General features: G+C 31.7%; 1 protein-coding gene across 2 annotated transcripts in view; it reads right to left on the bottom strand.

Annotated features, from left to right (window-relative positions):
* LOC131849818 (monoacylglycerol/Diacylglycerol O-acyltransferase) overlaps positions 1-22,133 on the bottom strand; it is a 41,675-nt gene extending 19,542 nt beyond the window's left edge. The window contains exon 1 of one of the 2 annotated variants that reach the window (XM_059199943.1): positions 21,975-22,133. In XM_059199943.1, the coding sequence (XP_059055926.1) occupies positions 21,975-22,032 (58 nt within the window). In that variant the 5' untranslated portion in view covers positions 22,033-22,133. Of the gene's footprint in view, positions 1-13,697; positions 13,988-21,974 lie in introns of those variants that run through there. The other variant, XM_059199942.1, reaches the window with a different exon arrangement.
* Positions 22,134-22,297: the final 164 nt, after the last annotated feature.

Genomic DNA, 22,297 nt, shown 5'->3' with positions numbered 1-22,297 from the left:
GCATTTGATTCAATACGTGTAAATTATACTAAATAATTCAATCATTTGTGTAAAATATATTTTAATTGGTATTTTTATTCATAAATTAAAACACAATAACATTATACGCATAAAATATGTTAGCTGTTGTAATTAAATACATAATTTAAATAATATGTAAATTGTTATAGCTTGATATACTCGCCCTAAACTAGTTTACAAACTAGTACAGACTATTTGGACATGACGAACAACAATCAATAGAATAGACTAGAACTTTATTGGCATATATAATTGTCAGTATTCTTAGCTTTATTAGAAAAGGCACTGAATTGAATGTCTTTTAACCAACTTCAAGGGAATGGAGGCTTCGATAGTTTTATTTTTTATTGTTGCTTATCTAAGAACTTTATCATTTATATTTTATCATTTACCTAAATGCCTATGCCTTATAAATGTTATTTATCTAAAGTTAGCAATTATTTTCATGGTAGTAAAACCTTACGCAATTACGTTAGATTTTACAACAAACTACCAGAGTCTGTTCTAAATTTTCCTGATAAAAGAAATCAAATGTCGTATAAAACCATTTTCAAAATTGAAAAGTTTGTAACGATAATAATAATTTTGTAGAAGAAACTCAAAATTCATAGCGCTGACAATATTATCTAATTGCACTAAGAATGAGTGCGAAACGTAAGTATTGTGTAATTATTTATTAAAAAAAAAATAGAGCAACACCCAAGTTTCTTGCTCATTCGTGTGAATAATTTGCGTTCTGAATGAGTGGCAGAACAAAAAATATGACTATTTAAAACTGCTTAAACTCATTCTAAAAAATATTTTTTGTTTGAATTTGCAGACAGCTCCCACAGAAATATCAACAAAATTGTATACATTTTAAATAAGAATGTCCTATTACAATATACCTTCATTCGTACATAATTTAAGAGCAACGCTTTTGTCGGTCGAGCTCTTGCCACTTTCCGCGATCTTCTATCATGCTCTTTAATTCTTGATACGACATGACTCCCATTTTCTCCTTAATTTGTGTGATGTAGCTGTGCCTTGGTCTTCCCCTCCCCCTCTTTCCCTCTATTTTTCCTTCAATAATAATTTTAATGAAATCATCGTGCCGTATCAAGTGTCCCAACATTTTTCCTCGTCTATTTTCTATTGTGTTCAATATCTGCCTTTTTTCTTTTACCCTGTGTACAGGTTTAAAGAAAAAAAAGCACAAACGAAGAAGGTTAAGAGTACTTCTTCGTTTGTTACTTTATCCTTCCAGCTAATTCTTTCCATCCTTCTCCAACACCACATGTCAAAACCCTCCGGTTTGTCTCTTTCTTTTTGATTTAATGTCCACGTCTCACACGCATATGGGGCTATACTCCAGATATAGGTTTTAATAATTTTAATAGGTAATTAATTAGGAGACTGACAAAAAAGTATTGTGCACCAGCGATTCAATGATAACAATATAACAACATATTAAGGGAATTTGACTTTAGGTGAAGGTTGCTTTGCAATGCAACATGCTTGACCACATCGCAATCTTAATAGTAAAATGCATTAAATAATTAATTACAGACATTTTGTAATCGACTTCAAATGTTTCTTAATTAGTTATTTTGTGAAAGTTTTCAATACGCCATATATAAATTTTACTTGTTGACCCGCGCAACTGCATCATCATCTGCTGAACTTACATGACATTTATCATTATATTTTGCCTAATTTATATAATATCATTTAAAATTATAGCTTATGTGTTATTCTGATGTATCATAACATAGTATAAAACAAAGTCGCTGTCGCCGTCTGTCTATATGTATACTTAAATCTTTAAAACTACGCAACGGATTTTGAAGTGGTTTTTTTACTAGATAGAGTAATTAAAGAGGAAGGTTTATATATATAATACATGTACACCCGTGCGAAGCCGGGGCGAGGAGCTAGTAAGCTATATTACTGTAAAGTTTCGTCACAATCCGTTCAGTAGTTTTGGGTGCAAGAGCAACAAACATCCATATATACTCACAATCCATACTCGAGTTTATAATATTACTAGCTTTTACCCGCGGCTTCGCTCACAAGTTTATTTTTTAATAAAAAGTATCCTATGTTCATACTAATACATGAACATCTATATTAATAATTTAGTCAAGCTGTCGTTTGCTGGGTCGATAGTATGTATATTGATATATTGTAGGTATATTACATTATCTTATGTAATAAAGAGAGTTTGAAGGCGGTAGCACAATTTAGCCGATTTCATCCATAACGAAACTGTCTACTTTCTTTTTAAAAAGAGCATTTTGAAAGAAATTTTGAGATATATGTACATATATAGTTGAATGTGAAATTAACTGTGAAATTGCATAGTACGGAGAAATTATACTTGGGGGACAATAATTTATTTCGAGAAAGTTTTCAATACGCCATATACAATTTTATTAATTCATTCATTAATCGAATAATAGTAACAAATCAAATAATAAATAAATAACCGGCCCAAAGAGATGAGGAAGACCACTACTAAGTTGGCAACTAACATCTATAACGACCTAAATAAAACTGAAATAAACGACTCCACGGCCCATGATAGAGGTGCCTGACGAAGAAGGACTAGGAGAGTCGACCCCAAATCTGGACCCAAGTTAAGCAAGCTAAAGCTTGTGTTATGGGCACTAGATAACTGATACAAATACATAGATTTTTTTTTCTTCAATACATACATATTATACATAGAAAACACTTGACACAAACAATTACATACAAATATTTTCATACCATTGGACTAGATAGCGATGTGTTAATTGTAAAGGGTTATTTATTCATTTATATATGATAAAATAATGAAACATAGAAAACCTTTACGGCCTTATTACAAAAAGATAAATCTGGTTTAGCACTAGTAATAAACCATTCACCAATGTACATTACAAAATGAAGTTTATCTCTAAATCATTCGACTATGGTCTCATGAATACAAATATTTTCATTGTTGTCTAAATTAAAAATATATTAACTAAAAATATTTAAAGCAAATTTTACGACAATAAAAACATATAAAAGACGTTAATTGTTATTTTTTCTTTGACTTTGAAATAGTCATCATTCGAACGATCCAGAAAATATCTCGCCGTTCCTTTTCTCCGTATAGGACTCCTACTAATAATTTAAAACTGATTTTCAGCCTAATAGTACATATATAAATATTATATATTAATGAAATTATATATGATAAAAGAAATAAATTTATTTTTAGTTTATACATTTTTCTTTGAACTAATATTATTTTTGATCTTTTCAGTTTTCAAAATGGAACGTAATTGTATGTTATCAAAACATGTTCATGTTTAATGACTCTTCAATACATACACTATATACATTTTACTCTCAACAGTTACTATCTCTATGAGATACTACCCTGTAGATCGAAGAGTACTAATACGCCGATAAATTCCTTTAGAAAATAAATACTAGTGAGACCTTGAATAAACTAGTTAATTTTAAAATTATCTTCATGGAAGCATACATTTATCGGTCGTTACATCGGGCAGATGGAATACGTATGAACCGTTCTAATTACACGGCCATTCTGGAATAGCGAGCTGCTTAACCGCATAGTATGGTAAACACATGGTGGCCAACTTTACTACAACTCAATGCGGGACACTCTTGTGGTACATTGCAGGCCACTCTATCGGCAGGAAGACTGTGGTACAATATTGCCAGATTATCTCGTATTCCCGAGATAATCTAGCAATATTGCTAACAATACTACAATAATCTAGTTACAATATTTGTGCAAAATTAAAGTTTCGAAGAAAACTTCCCTCAAAGAGGCTAGGTACGTCAGAGCCACTCTATCTACAAGAAGAAAAGACTGTGGTCTAGTGTTGCTAGATTTGATATTTCCTGCAAAATTGTGTCCAAAGAAGTTTGAATTCTAACGAGCTTCTTTTATACTGATCCTCTTTGTTTTTTTTTGGTACTTCGATCGGTTAAATTCACTTTGATCTACGATAGTTCTTAATTCCTTCTCTTTTTTTAGGCTTATAAAATTTCCTCTCCCCCTTTCCCCTCACACAATTATTTCCCACTATCGCCACAAATTTGGGTATAAAATAGCTAATCTTGTATCACTGACTTTGGCCTACAATAGTTCTTACATTTTTTAGACCTACAGGTCTAAATGACATTGTAATGCTGAGAAGATTTTCTCACTTTACGACAACTTCCAATTTTTCCTTTCACAAATCGCCTTTAATCCCGTATCACACATTAATTCCTTCTATGGCCAGAAAATTAGAGTAAAAAATATCTAATCTGGTATCACTGACTGCAGATTTGTTGAACTTAAATTCGAAACAAACAACATACTAACTACTGAATGTAGCGTTGAGTGTACTTAAAGTTTTTTATTATATATTTATTTATTATTAACAATAGCTATTGTACCGAAATTAAAATAGAAAATTAAAAATGTATATACAGTGGAGCCATTTGTATTGTAGATAGTTTGTTCATTCATATTTTTATAGGGATTAGACTGGATTATTTTATTAAACATTGTATTTCGGGACTACAACTCACTAAGGAACAGTCTCATAGAACGCGGGAAGAATGGCCACCTTAGTTTAAGCTAAGAAAAAAAAATCATATAGAAATGGCCACATCGATTATGAACCAGTCACACGAAGATGCACGGACAAAACGGGCTAGCTGTGAGAAACAATAAAAACCTATTATTATCGGGGGCCGTTTTTTTGTCGTATCTTCATCTTTTTGCGACATTCTGTATATCAGTTGTTCTCAACGAATGGCGGTCAATATAGTATATGTGGAATAATGTGTATAAAAATTTACAACAAAATACCTCAAACTATTCGAGAAATATATTTTGAAATATTTAAAAATAGTTAGTTAAAAGATGTTTATACAATTAAAAATTTTGAGAATATAATAACTAGCAGTCCCGCCACGCGTTGCTGTGGCTAAGATGTTGCTGTGTGTAAAATAATATTGCGACTATAAATTGAGATGTAAGTTTTCCTATCTTTCATATTGGATCAAATTGCACACAATGTGCAAATCAAATTTGCAGTCCATCGCGGACAAACAATGTGACACGTAAGATGACATAATAACAATAATATTGACATATTATGACTAAATAATAATATAGGATTAAAAAATTTAAAATTTGTATAACAATAATGTAATATGCTATCTGGAATTATGAAAGAAAGAATTATCAACTATTTACAGATGCATAACCAATGGTCCGATTTTTATGTAACTGGAATTGCAACTAAACAGCCAACCTGATGGTAAGTGGCAACCATTGCTGATACATCAACACTACTCTAGAGTTATTAATTATTTTACTAGCTGGCCGGGAGCAACTTCGTCTGCGTCACACTTACATGACATTTGTTATTATACTTCACCCATTTTACATAATATCATTTTAAATTATAGCCTATACGTTATTCTGATGTATAAGCTATATTACTGTAAAGTTTCATCAAAATCCGTTCAGTAATTCTTGTGTGAAAGCGTAACAAATATCCACTCATACACACAAACTTTCGCGTTTATAATATAAGTAAGATTGTTAGCAAGCCAATTTATTTAAACCGTGGTTGCGTCTAGGATCAAAAAGAAAGAAAATGGTCCCTGGTCAAAAGGTTGGTAATCACTGCTGAATATGGTAGCTCCGAAACGGTCGGTACTGTTGGCAAGCCATTTTAATATGATAAGCAATTTGTTTATACACACGCTTTCGTGACATTGGAAATGACCGAAATGTTTTCTGGAACTTGGTTCAAGAACAAGTTTGTTTAGTGAAAGAGATAATTTAAAAAATGATTACAATATATGTATATTATTTATTTATATTTATTGTTATCTAGCATGCCTACTTTGTTATCGGTCAGCGAGCAGAGAAGACTGTATCGGTCAAATTTAATGTACTTATAAATCATTTACACACTCTGATAAGTCGATAGTGCGTGATTACATATTTCCATACGACTGCCTTAAGGAGGAGGTTTCACTATTTAAAATACATAATAATAATATCCCTAAACAATTGACACAGCGCCATCTAGTCCCAAAGTAATCAGAGCTTGTGTTATAGGTACTAGACAATTGATACAAAGACTCAGATATTTTTTTGTAAATACATACACAATATACATAAAAACACCCAAACCGAAACAAACAAGCATACTCATAAATACAAATGTTTTCACCGTACGAGGAATCGGACTCGCGACCATAGAAGGTAAGGCGCTGTGTTAAATCACTAGACCACAGAGGTCGTCAATAATACATTGAAAATTTAAAAAAGATTATTAAGGATTCACTAGTACTCGTCTAAGAATTGCCCCTTATTCCTTGAGTTTAGCGTTGTATGTAGATTATGAATGGATTCACTAGTATACATCCAACAATTCTCCCCTATTCCTAAGTTTAGCCTTGTATGTGGATTGTGAATGGATTCACTAGTATTCTCCAATAACAATTCTCCCTTATTTCTAAGTTTAGCGTCGTATGGAGATTGTGAATGGATTCACTAGTATTCATCCAACAATTATCCATTATTCTCTCTCTTAAACTCTTCCTATTTCTTTATTAACATTTCTCCCTTTCTCAGGGATTCTTATCCCTGAGAAAGGGAGAAATGTTTGATAACATTTATAAACAAACTGTAGAACATGTGCCTCCGAGACAATAAAGTTTAGGGACCTCTGTTCTAGATTATTTAGATTACTCATGCAAGTGTTGACTCGTGTAAATTTCCCGACATTACGACGTGCACATTAAAGCTGACCCGCACGAAACGATGATCCACTAACATAATTAATTATTCGTGTTTACATAATTGTAAATCGGCAATCGAACGAGTTGATAAACTCAAATGGATATTATTTATCTATATTTTTTTATTAACCCTCGACAATTAATACAGTCCTACGGTAAGCAGAGCTTGTGTTATCGGTGCCAGACAACTAATATAAATACTTGGATATATATTTTTTGTAAATACATACATAATATGCATAAAAACATAGAAAACACCCAGACGGACACAAACTATCATGAATACAAATGTTTATGCCGTGCGAGGAATCGAACCCGCGGTCATCGGAAGCAAAGCAGTGTGTTAAACTGCTAGACCACTGAGGTCATCAGAATTGAAAAAAATATTTTTAATAATTGACTATAACATCATACTACGGCCAATACAACGGCGTTACAATGTTGCAAATATTACAAAAACCTGTAATACCCCAGACCCCGACATCATTCCTGAGGTCTAAAATTTCATGGAAATTTCCTTGAAACATAATCTATACATGTAAATAAAATTGGTGTGTCTGTTTGTAATATTGAAATAATCATTTTTTACTACATGCATATGAATATAAATACGGTACATACACCAAAATAATATGTTTTACACTAATAATATGTTTTTTTGTCTGTGTGTCTGTTTGTTCCGGCTAATCTCTGAAATGGTTGAACCGTTTTAAGGCAGATAGCTGATGTAATAAGGAGTAAATTAGGCTACTTTTATTTTAGAAAATGAAAGTTAAATTCCACGCGGAAAAAGTCGCGGGTACAGCTAGTTAAATATATTTAACCACACGAGCGTGAACCTTCGTTTTTATACTGAATTTAGCAGCTGCATTAACGGAAACCGTGGCATTTTAAGTGCTCCTTTTTATGGTTCTACTACTTTGAAACTTTGGCGGTTAAAACCCTATCCATCGTATTCATAAGAAATATATTCAGTCTGTGTGTAATAACTAAACTAAACATCTACTGGGGTAAATACTTTTATAATTACATTGTAAATAAATTGACTTTTAAAAAAAAGTAATTCAACTGAGTTTCTTGCCAGTTCTTCTCTATTGGTCTATATACTGAACTGGACGGTAGGGAAAAAATTATAATTATAATGTAAAAATTTTAACGTTCATAAGCAGCTAAAATGTTCGATATGAATAAATGATTTTTGAATTTGAATTTGAATATACCATTTAATTACATATCAACGAAAGAAAGCGGAAATGCGTTGTCTGTTTGTTCTTGATAATCTCTAAATCTGCTGGACTGATTTTGACATGACTATCACTAGCATATAGCTAATATTATAAGGAGTAACTTAGACTACATGAATTTCAGAAATGTAATTTATTTTAATTAAAAAAAATGGTTAATTCCAATAAGACGCAATCGCGGGTAACAGCTTCTTAAACTAAACGGAAATTAATGAAAATAGACAGAAAGTTAGACAGAAAGATAGACAGTATTACGAGAACAATACAAGGCTATTTTTTTATCAAAAAATGTTTGAAATTATTCAAGCACTTTTTCCAATAAAAAGCATTTTAGATCACTATAGGCACCTAATTTTACATAAACACTAGCTGTACCCGCGACTTCGTCCGCGTAAAATATTGACCTTGACCAAAAAAGGAAAAAAATATTTAATGACCTAACCCAATAAAAGCCAAATGAAAAAGTTTCATCGTTTTTTCTTCAAAAATTACGACACTTCCATACATAACTCTTTCAACCCCTCATAACCCTTCTATCGCATTCAAGACTATGTCCTTTCTCAGGGTCTAGACTATCTGTGTACCAAATTTCATTTAAATCGGTTCAGTAGTTTTGGCGTGAAAGCGAGACAGACAGACAGACAGAGTTACTTTCGCATTTCTAATATTAGTAAGGATAAGGATAGTAAGGATGAGACACCTTTGCAAATTTTAACATTTATAATATTAATATGATTAATTCTTTTATCACAAATCAACAGTGGCCTAATAAAGATAATCCGATAGTCTGATATGATCCCAATACAAAATAATAGTAATATAATAACTAACAATATAACAAAAACCGGTAAAGTGCGAGTCGCACTCGTCCACTGCGGGTTCGGAACAACTAATAGAAATGTAACAAAACAGGACTCTCCAAACTATAGAATAAATGTGTAGTGAGTTAAAGAAATTAATAAATATATACATGCTCTATTGCGTGAGCCAAATCCGGGACGCCTGTGTCTACAATCCGGCCTACGACATGTCAAGACTCAAGAAGTGTCATCTTAGGTCGCGTACTTTGCGACTAGAGTTAAGGACAGAAAAATTAAAACTATTATGGCCCTTGTACATAATGGAATAGGGTCTACAAACCAAAATGATGGCGTTAAAACTTCAAAGTTCGGTAACTCCTGAAAGAGAATAAAAGACGTCTGCATCGGATCTTCTATTTCAGCTGCCAAGCAACTTGCTTTATGTTGTGTTTCGGTTTAAGAGTTATGTTAAACAAGTGTTTTAGGTAATAAAATTACAGGATAAGACGAGTGACATTATAAAGACAACACAATTCTCTGGATCTGAACGTATGAGTGGTATGATATATAGGCGACGGTTACCGCTTATCATCAGGTAAACCGCCATTTTGTTTTCGATTACCATATCAAAACATCAGTAGGTTCTGAAATATATGGACGAGGAGACAAATATCGCTTTATAAGGGTTTTACCATATTCCTACGGAACCCTAACAATAAAACAGCTGATAACAAAGATTTTAGTTATAGATATAACTAAAGATCTATTTGTTCATTTTGTTCATTTTGCTTCGGAACCCTAACAATAAAACAGCTGATAACAAAGATTTTAGTTATAGATATAACTAAAGATCTATTTGTTCATTTTGTTCATTTTGCTTCGGAACCCTAACAAATTGAATAAGAAAGATTTCAGTTACAGGTATAACTAAAGATCTATTGAGACACATATCGCTTTATAAGGGTTTTACCATTTTTTTCGGAACCCTAACAATAAACCTGCTGAATAACAAAGATTTCAGTTACAGATATAACTGAAGATTTATTATATTGATGATAATTTTAGTAACCAAATTCAAAAGATAACTTCCGATTGCTTGTCGATTTATCGATTACAGGTATGTATGTCAAAAACTTTACTGGTTTGACTATATGTGATAACATTACCAGTTCGATATAGTTATCATGCTTATCAATTAGGCATCCTAGATTACTCTGGTACCATCAAATATGCCCAGGGCCGGACTTACCGTAGGCCGTAGGGGCCCCGCATAGGCAAATATAAAGAAATTGAAAGTATTATATAAAGTCAATATTTCTCTGTAAAATTTGTATTTTCAATCACAATTGATTGTATTTACTAGTTTTTTCTATGCATGCAGTTAGTTATTAAAATATGTTATACATGCGTAAAAAGCCCGTTTAATATCCAGTAGTAGAAAGTAGAAGAACTAATATCACGGATGATTATGACGTATTGTACTTTAGAAAAAAAATTAACCAGAGAGGAGATAAAATTTTTCAAACGCCTAATAATTTATATGTATATATTAACAAAATATAGATTTTTTTTAATAATCTATAGCAGCTACTACTCGCGGCTTTGTCTGCATAAATTTTAATCCCTATTTTATCCCCTCCCAGGTTAAAATAAAAAGATATTTAAGATAAAAAATAGCTTATATTCAACCTCTTAATACAGTCTAAAGAGTGGCTCGTAGTAGAGTAGTGGATAAGTATCAAAAACCTGTATTGTTGTACAAAGCTAACTACTAAACATTTTAGTATTTATATTATTTATATGGCCTAGCCAAATAGCCTTTAGTGAATTAGTTTCAATATATTTTGCTGAATCAAATTAAGACTCTGTGTATTGCCTATGAGCCCCGAAACAGTTAATCCGGCCCTGAATATACGTACTAAACTACTACCTATATTAACTATTAAATCTACTACCTACCTAAATAATTATCAAATATAATATTATAAAAGGGATAAAGTAACTTTGTTGTTTGTAATACAAAACAAATCAAAACATATTCAACCCATTTTAAAAATTCTTTCACATCTATACACATAAATAAAATTGGAGTGTCTGTTTGTAATATTGAAATAACCGTTTTTTACTACATGCATATGAAATTAAAATACGTTAATTATTATTAAAATACATATACCAAAATAACATTTTTTACAATTTTTCTCTGTCTGTCTGTTTGTTCCGGCTAATCTCTGAAATGGCTGGACCGATTTTGACAGTACTTTTTTGGCAGGTAGCTGATGTAATAAGGAGTAACTTAGGCTACTTTGGCTTTAGAAAAAAGTTAAAGTTAAAAAAAGAAACGTGTATAAATACGAGTACCTTTTACATTGTTTTCATTAGAAATTTCTAATACTATATGTATCCGAGCAAAACCAGGGCAGGTCGCTATGCAATACTAATATTATAAGTGTGACCGTCTGTATACTTGTTATTTTATTAAGACTGAACGGATTTTAATTAAACTTTGTTACGAAAATAGATTCAGTCACGCCGGACATAGCTATTAGTTCCTTAACTCAAAAAAGCAGACGAAGCGGCGGATAATTCTTGTAACATTATAAATGCGTATGTGAAACTATTTTTATTTAGTTTAGTTTCATTTTTAATTAGTTTCCTTAACTCTTGTTCATTAAGTATTTACTTTGTTTTTGCATAGGGGACAAACGAGCATGCGGCTCACCCGATGTGTGAAAGTGTTTACCGCTACCTAAATAAATATAATTATTCAAAAGTGTTTATAATAAGTCTATCTGAATAAAGTTAGCTTCTACTTGTAGTTCTTGAAGGTTTCAATATCGCATCGAAAACTTTATATCACCTATCTATTCCATTCTACATTACCACTCTGTTGGTCTACCAATAGGGCAAAATTTAATTATAATCCAGCTAGTATTATTTGGGTTAGTAATAGATTCTGTGACTAACTTGTGGTCATATTAAATTCTGTACGTATCGACCACATCTGGTAATGCGGTTTCGTCATTGTGGGTGTCATTTGTCAATTTCGTGAAAACGAAAGTGTTTACAATCTGTCTTACGAATGTATAAACATATTTTGATCTAACACAGACATCATGCTTATTAGGTCATCCCAACACTATTTTATTGTAATACAATAGTTTTTTTTAAATGAAAATAATTAAAAAAAAACTAATTTAAAAAGTAAAAAAAAATATAACACTTAAAAAAAAACAACATTAAAAAAATTGGAACCCGATGAAAGTTTATGCTTTGAAATTAAAAAAGTTTCAAATCTGTTTATAAAGTACGAAGTTATGAAGTAACATACGTTAAAAAATACAGCCGATATGAGAACCTTCTCCTTTTTTGGAGCAGATTAAAAAACTAATAAATAAAATATACCAGTTGAGTTTCTTGTCAGTTCTTCTCAGCTGGAGTAGTTAGCCAAACTGAATGGTAGGGACAGTGATATAAAATTATGACTTGCAAAAAAGGCCTAAAGGTCCTATATGAATAACTATGTATATTCTGATATTTAGTACTTCCCAACTTGAAAACATAATACAATCAAATCTTACCTTTATATAATAATAATAGTATAGATATATATACATTCAGCATAAATTAAGAGTATAGGTACGAGTAGTTTTTGAGTTTATCCCGGAAAACAAGTATTTATTATACATTCTATTTGTGAAGAATAGTGTGTTCTGGTTTATTTGTAAACAAACTAGTGCAAAGCAACTTTTAAATAAGCAGGAACGAAATACTATTTTACCTTTTTAATTACCTAAATATTTAGCAAACAAACACAATTTTAAACTATCTATTAAGAGGAAAACATTACGCTATGCAATTTCTAAATATAAGCAACATTATTAATATAATGTAATATAATTAAATTTTATCCCGTTTCTTGTACAACTGTAAACAACCGTTAAAAATATAAAAAACATAAATTTAAACGTTTTTACAATTACTACAATAATTACAATTACAAAATATATTATAATATATGTTGTATATATTATAATACATTTTATGTAAATACATAAACACAATACTCAAAACATAATAAAAAGAACATGCATTTACAAATAAATTAAAAATAAGCAAATGACAAAAAGTGCAACTTAGTCCGAACGTCGAGAGAGGCAAATACCTTTATTTACCATAAAATTATAAGTGTTATAACCCGTTTAACTATATTAATAAAGGCGAAAGTATAAATATAAGTAAATGAAAAAATATGTATAAAAAAAAAGGAAATACATATAATATAATATTTGTATATATTTACGTAATATATTATTGTATTTCTTAGATATATATTGCATTTATCGTTCCATTTATATTTTGTTGCATTTTGTTTATCATTTATTATATTTGCACCGCCAACAATTATTCTCTGTACCACCTATGGTTGACTGGTAGAAAATGCCGCATGGTGTTATGTCCGCCAAATGTACTGTATACTGTATTTTTATATTGTGTGCATTGAAGTTAAATTAATTAATTATTAATATAATTTAATTTTATCCCGTTTCTTAATGAGTACAACATTAAACACCATTTAACATTAAAAAAAATAATTAAACGTTAATTCAATTACACAAAATATATTATAACACACAATACTCAAAATAAAATATAAATAATATGCATTTACATATTAATAAAAAATAAGCAAATGAAAAAAAGACCAACCTACTCAAAACGTTGCGAGAGGCAAATACCTTTATTTACTATAAAATTATTAATAGAACAATAAAATGCGAAAATTTATATACAAGAATACATGAAAAAAAAAATATAAAAATAAAGAAATACATACGATAAAAAATTCCCATATAAAAGCCGGCGATGGCGATTGCAATTTTCACGAAATCGTTCGTCGCGTCGAAATCGAACTTCTTCAGCATGTCACTCATGATGAACGCTTTCACAGTCTTATGTATGCACAGGCTCTTCACCATTGCTCACCAGAAAAAATATCGGTTTACGATTAAAAATATCAAATGCGAGAACGCACCGATACCGTCCGGCCGCTACTGAACTAAATTAGTATTCCGCGAACGCATGTATTAAGAAATATATATTAATTAAGTATAACCGTATGTTGACTGCGACGTACAAGCCATGAATGGCCACGATAGCATAAGCCGAGCGACAAGATGCCGACCCAAGCTATAATTTGTTATCTATAAAACATGTTACGATAGGCAAACGGATTTCAAATAATAGGTAATTAATAATGTCTGCATTTTAAGAGGCAGTCATTTTGTTTTTATTATAAACTCATTTTATTTTAAACTCGAAAAAGGCATGAGTTTAAAATAAAATGAAAAACATGAGTTTATAATAAAAATAAAATGACTACCTCTTAAAACTGAGATAATGAACCGCCACTTTCTTTCTTTCCTTTAGAATACTGTAGATGTTTATTCGATTACGATATTATTATATTTCATTTATGTATTATAAATCAATATTGTTAAAATAATAAATTTAATATATTGTTTGTAACAGATATTTTTTTTTCGTAAATACATACATATTATACATAGAAAACACCCAGACCGATACAAACGATCATACTCATGAATACAAATGTTTGTGCCGTGCAAGGAATCGAACCCGCGACCATCCGACGTAAAGCGATGTGCCAGACCGCTAGACCACCGAGGTCGTCAACAATAATAAAAGTTAGGATCAGCTAACCTTCTTTCTAGTGGTAATCAGCATCCAAAGCGTAACCCCTGTCACAATTAACATATAACGGTAAAGTTAACTTACACTAAATAACGTATACAAACGCACAAAACTAGCTGTGCCCGTGATTTGGTCCGCGTAAAATAGACGACGAATGACTTTCCATACAAACTTACATCCCGTATTTTATTCTAACCCTTAAGAGTATTTTATTTTAATTTAAAATGTCATATTATTTATATTTAATCAACAGGGTAAAATATAAGTTTTAAGCTTCTAGTTTTATAAGTGATGATATGAATCCCATACAACGCTCTTTTATATTAAAAAGTATCCTATGTCCTATCTTAGGGTCTAGACTATCTGTGTACACAATTCATTCAAATCGGTTCAGTAGTTTCAACGTGAAAGCCCGACAGACAGACAGAGTCACTTTCGCATTTTTAATATTATTGAGGATTGAAGTGTCTCTAACCCTTTTTTGTATTAAAAAGTCCTATCTCAGGGTCTAGATTATCTGTGTACACAATTTCATTTAAATCGGTTCAGTAGTTTCGACGTGAAAGCCCGACAGACAGACAGAGTCACTTTTGCATTCATAATATTATTGAGGATTGAAGTGTATCTAACCCTTTTTTGTATTAAAAAGTCCTATCTTAGGGTCTAGACTATCTGTGTACACAATTCATTTAAATCGGCTCAGTAGTTTCGACGTGAAAGCCCGACAGACAGACAGACAGAGTCACTTTCGCATTCATAATATTATTGAGGATTGAAGTGTCTCTAACCCTTTTTTGTATTAAAAAGTCCTATCTCAGGGTCTAGACTATCTGTGTACACAATTTCATTTAAATCGGTTCAGTAGTTTCGACGTGAAAGCCCGACAGACAGACAGAGTCACTTTTGCATTCATAATATTATTAAGGATTGAAGTGTATCTAACCCATTTTTGTATTAAAAAGTCCTATCTCAGGATTTAGACAGGATGTTTATCATTTGCTGATGGAGTGTGTCAGGAACGAGAGTCAACGACATGGAATAACGTCAGACCATGAAATAAATATATTGGATGTTGGTGCCATACAAACTGTTTTAGCCGATCCTTCGGGCGGTGCGGCTAAGGCAATTTGTTCACTGGTGAGGTAATGGAGTGATTGGTTTTAGGGTACAATGGGACTGACATGTACTTAGATGGTACAAAAGTCCCTAAATTTAAAAAGAATTAAAAAAAAAAGGATTTAGACTATCTGTGTACACAATTTCATTTAAATCGGCTCAGTAGTTTCGACGTGAAAGACCGACAGACAGACAGAGTCACTTTCGCATTTATAATATTATTGAGAATTGAAGTGTCTCTTCGTAATTTGAAATTAACAGCTTTTCCTAAATACATATGAAAGTATATACGGTATATGCATCATAAAAATATTTATTTTTGTCTCTGCCTGTCTGTTTGTTCTTGTTAATCTCTAAAACTTAGGGGGGAAAGGGGATTATTAGTAATGTGGACTCATAACTCTATTACTAGCAATGAACCATGTCAGGTTGACCTCCGCGCGGTTCCCCCTGGAAACTATCCTGATAAATTCCTGGTGAATTTGTCACGATGGGCTAACCGACCTGACCTCATGCTCATCTTATCATCCCCCACTGGTGCCCCGCCAGCGTAAACCGTTAGCGCAGGCGGGTGCACCATTCCAATATCATCCATAACAAAAAAAAAATCTCTAAAACTGTTGAACCGGCAATTTACTGCAGGTAGATAATGTTATAGGAGTACTACATTTATTTTAATTTATAGATAGATAGATAGAATATACTTTATTTGTAACACACAGTAAAAAAAAGTCATAAACAATATATTAAAGGACAACATGTATAGTTACAATAAAGCGGCCTTATTGCTGAAAGCAATCTTAGGGAAACGGATCGAAAAATGTACAGGTATAATTTATTTTAATTTATTTATTTATTACAAAAATTATTTATTTATTTTAATAAAAAAAAAGTTAAATTCCATGAGGACAAAGCCACGGGTAACAGTTAAGAGCAGAATATAATGTAAGAATAATAATTAATAACGCACAATAATAAGGAAAATCATACAGTATTACTATCTTAACTTAGGTATATTTTGTACAAACTCGTCAATTTTTTTCAACTACTCTAATTTTTGGACTACTCTAATGCTGTTGAACACAGCTGGCTTTTACAGCTATACCGGATTATAGGGGGCGAGTGCAGATGGCACTCCAAACCCGCGGAAGGACATATGGAGCAGCTGAAGACTAACTGCCGGATACGACTTTAGTCTGAGGGCATCGCTTGGAGTTCGAACTTCGGCTCGGGCTATCAGGTAATTTCGATCGCCGTTTGAATTGGATGGGGGATCGATCGAAGGGGCATTAACTCATCTGTGTAAGAACGCTTTGTGAGATATGTCTTGAGTACAAGGTTTCTTTCTACTAACTTTTTTATATTTATACACTTTCAATATGCTTACACATGTTATAACAATTAGTTATTTGATACCGCTTAATGGTATGAAGTGCAGGGACGGATCTACCTAAGGGCTTTTTGGGATGCAGCCCAGAGTCCCAAGGATATAAAGGGCCCCCAGTCCCCACTGAAACGATATTTAGAATATAAAAAAATATCTAGAATGTAAAAAAACCTATCATAATGTTGGCAACCCTGAGATCAATCAACCCATGCAAGTGCGCGTCTACCGAAAGGAACGGGGAATTTCTGGTCGCTTGTTTTTGGACGGTGTATTTTTTTAGTTGAGTAATATAATTAGGTAGGCCTCTAAAGAGATTTAGCCCAGGGCCCCACAAATTCTGTTGAAGTGTGAGATAATGCAGAGAAATTACAGGGTACGGAGGCATAAGCTCTTCCGGAATTGCAAGGAGACCAGTTCATAAAAGGACATGACGTCCTTTTATGAAGTTTCGAGGGCTCTGAATCCCGCAATACCTAACAAAAATTTATTATCAGATGATGTTTGCCATTTCACTTATTAAGAAAACTGTGATGTCAATACTGAACTGATTGTGTTCGATACTTTACGTCACTTCTTCGCACGTACGTTTTATTAATGACCAGCGTCATTGCCCCCTTTTTGCGGCTATATGTACTGTATACATGTCATTATATGTCCGCTTAATAAACAAGAAACAGATTATATAAGAACAATGTGTAATCGGCTCTTCCATTTACAGATCAATAGTCTATTTATTGACTACTAGCTGTACCCGCGACTTCGTCCCTGTAAAATAGTGACCTTGACCAAATAATGAAAAAAATATTTGAAAATCTAACCAAGTAAATTCCAAATAAAAATGTTTCATCATTTCATTCTAGTTTCAAAAATGAAAAATTTCCATACAGAATTCCATACAACTCAATCAACAGCCAAAAAAATTAGTTTCCAGCGTCTAGCTTAAAAAATGACGATAATTACATGCAATCTTTTATTTCCTTTTCAATCCCTTACAACCCTTTTTCTTTATTTATATTTTATCAACAAGTTTCAAGCTTCTAGCTTTAAAAATGACGATACTTCCTTATAACCGTTCATATCACTTTTAAACCCCTTACAACCCTTTTTTGCATTAAAAAGTAACCTATATCCTTTCTCAGGGTTTAGACTCTGTGTACCAATTTTCATTTAAATCGGTTCAGTAGTTTTGGCGTCTAAGTGAGACAGACAGACAATTTCGTATTTATACTATTAGTACGGATAGTACATTTAAGTCCAGGCTAACGATCTTATAGACTAAACATGACGCATTTTATCCACTAACTGAATACATTATCATGCGTCGTACTATGTTACGTAATATGATTCCACTATAATTTTCCACAAAGATAAACAAATCGATTATTCAGTCATTTCTATTTCTCTATATTTTTCATCACTGCTAATATTGTAACGAGGTGGTTCTTTTTATGGATGACAATTGAACGGTGCACCCGCCTGCGCTAACGGTTTACTCTGGCGGGGCACCAGTGGAGAGATGATAAGATGAGCATGAGGTTAGGTCAATTAGCCTATCTATAGCGTACCTATGATAGCGTAGCGGCTTTTGTATTGATTGCCGCATGCATCCTCATGTAAAGTGCGAATACTGACTACCACATAGTAATTTTTGTAGCTGTGACGTGGTCGAGTGGAATGAGTAGTCATGCTCACTAAAATGTCCAGACTTGTGGCGGCGTGGTGGGCCGGGTCATTGGGCTCCCTAAAATATGGTCGAGCGCAGTGATGGCTGGCTCATCCGTCATACTCGTGAACGAGTGCTGCTTGTAGGGACTGGTCTGCTCTTGTTTTTATATTTGAGCCTAAATAAATTAGTACCAGCACTAATTTATGGTAGTTTGTATTCACACGTTTCGACTTGTAAAATGTGAACTTACAAGGATCGTTTAAAAGAGCAACACACAAGTTTCTTGCTTATTCTTCTTGTGATGAGACAGCTTTCCGAATAAGCGGTAGATTTAAAAAAATGTTGACTATTCAAAAGTGCTTAAATTAAGTTTATTTGAATAAATGATTTTCTATTCTATTCTATTCTATCGCGACAAATTCACCAAGAATTTATCACGATGGTTTCCAGGGGGTACCGCGTGGAGGTCAACCTGACATGATACATTGCTAGCAATAAGATCGTAAATCCACATTACTAACAATTCCCTTTCCCTCCCAACGCGATGTTTTTTTTTGTATGGAAGATAATGGAATGGTGCATCCGCCTGCGCTAACGGATTACGTTGGCGGGGCGTCAATGGAGGATGATAAGATGAACTTGAGGTCAGGTCAGTTAGCCCATCGTGACAAATTGAAATCCACCAGGAATTTATCACATTACCAACACCCTTCCCCCAACGCGGTGGTTACCTCACCACTGTGATGTTATATATTATATCTGTATCTGTGGTGTTATATGTTATCATTAGGTGTCGCTACTTAATATTTGAAGGCTTCAGTGGTCTAGTTGTTTAGCACACTGCTTTACTTTCAATGGTTGCGGGTTCGATTCCTCGCACGGTGCAAATATTTTATATTTATGAATATGATGTTATGGTATGTTTGTATCAGTCTAGGTGTTTGTCATATTATATATAGAATACGTATGTATTTACATAAAATGTATCTATATGTAAATTGATCTATGTATTTGTATCAGTTATCAAGTACCCATAGCACAAGCTTTATCTAGCTTAACTTGGGTCTGTATGCTGTGTGAATTCTCCTGAGATTATTATTAAAGCTTCAAGCATCAGCTTCATGTCATTAGGAAGATGGTTATTAGCAAAATTTTTGTTTTCTTTATCATTCTCAAAATTGTTTTTAAAATTTTTGTTAATTTGTCATAAATTCAAATTAAAAAATCATTTATTCATTTTAGGACATTTTAGCCGCATATGAATGTCAAATTTTTACATTATAATTTTATTTTTTTCCCTACCGTCCAGTTCGGTATATAGATCCAATTGAGAAGAACTGGCAAGAAACTCAATTGAATTACTTTTTTTTTTTAAGCCAGTTTATTTACAATTTATATTTATATAGGTGTCTATGTCTAACATTAAATGAAAATTCAGTGCATGAACAACTATTGCCATGCACACTCGTCATTCAAGTAATTGTTTAGTGGCTTTGCTCAGTAAATATGATTTAACAGATGTTTTGAATTTATTTAAGGGTAATTCCAACATATCCTTTGGTATCTTATTGTAAATTTTTATACCTATTCCCATAAAAGACCTATTAACTTTTTCTAAATGATACTTGGGGACAGCAAGTTAATCTTTAAATCTAGTATTAATATTATGAATATTGCTGTTTTTTGGAAATAAGTCAAGATTTTTATGAACATATAGGATATTTGAATATATAAATATATAAACATTATATGGCATACAATCATATTTTAAAAAAAATTATGTCTCAAAATAAATGCAAAAAGCATTATATAATTTTCAATAGTCTAAAATATATACTTGGAACTATAAAACTATGTGACTAGTACATTAGGAACACTAAGAAGTATTTTAATAATTATATTATGTTCTGCTGATTTTCAATATCAATTTAAAAATAATTTTCATCTACGCACTGTTTCAATAGAACTTATATAAATTGTAAACATAAGTTTTATCTTTAAAATTATGATATCCACTGTGGAGATTTAAACCCACAGTTCCATGATAAAGATATTAGTTGATCTATTGATTGATTGATTAAAACTGCCTTGGTTGAAAGCTACTTGAACACTGATTTTGTTGCTAAAAGAAATTTAATGAGGTGAAATCATTACGAGGTGAATTTGGATGTATCGGCAATTGTGTATTGGCCAGTAAGCAAGCATGTGTGCTTGACCTAGGGTTGCCAACCATATTTTATAATAACATATCCTACTTTATTTTTGGTTTAATTATACTTTATACTATTACATAAATTGTGTAAAAGTAAAAATGTAAAAATACTTTATTTTAAACCATTACTGTGATGTATAAAATAAATACTCATTATGGGTACTTAACATTTATAATTACTGAACGAAATGTTAGATGTCAATTCTGAGTTATGATATTTGTCACTCTTTATAAACTGTATTTGAAATATTTTATTTTACTTTTCAAGTCTGCCAAATAAAGTAAGTATGTTCAAATTCATCTATACATATAAATAAAATTGGAGTGTCTGTTTGTAACATCGAAATAACCATTTTATACTATGTGCATATGAATATAAATAGGGTACATACACCAAAATAAGATATTTTACAATTTTTGTCTGTCTGTCTGTCTCTTTGTTCCAGCTAATCTCTGAAATGGTTGGATCGATTTTGACAGGACTTTTTTTGGCAGGTAACTGATGTAATAAAGAGTAACTTAGGCTACTTTTATTTTAGAAAAATAAAGTAATGTTGCACAATTCCATGCAGAGGAAGTTGTGCGTACAGCTAGCTAAAAATAAAGATAATGCATTGGTTCCCACAGAGAATAAAAATTAACAAAGGAGAAATGTTTTATTTCATTACTTAAGGTAGTTTATTTTTTTAAGGCGAACTTTTTATTTAATGAATAAAATTAATGATGAAACCATAATATAAATCAATAAAAAGAATATTGTTTTTCTTTGTTTAATCTTCAATGAAGAATGTTATTGTGACTAAAAAGGATTTAAGTATTTAAATAACTAAATAGACTTTAAAAGGCGTACGTATGATTAAAGATAAATAGATTAGATAATTAGATTTGTTATAATAGGTCAAGGTTGTGCAAGCAAAGTTCTCATAAAGTAAACATTATTATTAACCTACGTAAATAAATATAATTACAGTATTCATTCCTTTTTAACATGATACTAATAAAAAAATAATCAACTTACCTATTATATCATATAGACTTGCTGTGTAATTATCAACAAAATATGAAATAAAACCCATTGTCCTTTATAACTGGATTTGAATCACATATAAATAAATTACTATAGGTCCTCGTATGAATATTATTAATTAGAATAAAACTATTAACACAATATTCCTGTCATAATTATATACAAAAGAAGTTAAATATTTTTTCTATATAAATTACACTAGAAATTATAGTTTTTATTCAGAATTTCTTATTTATTTGATAATAATTTAATTTACAAATATGATATTAATGACGCACTGATAGCAGACTGACAATACTTCAAACAGATTTGTA

This window comes from Achroia grisella, unplaced genomic scaffold (assembly GCF_030625045.1).
Source record: "Achroia grisella isolate CSIRO2021 unplaced genomic scaffold, CSIRO_AGI_Agris_v1 utg660, whole genome shotgun sequence".
Taxonomy (NCBI): domain Eukaryota; kingdom Metazoa; phylum Arthropoda; class Insecta; order Lepidoptera; family Pyralidae; genus Achroia; species Achroia grisella.
The sequence above is the reverse complement of the archived record's forward strand: the minus strand, read 5'-3'. Positions and strand labels throughout refer to the sequence as shown.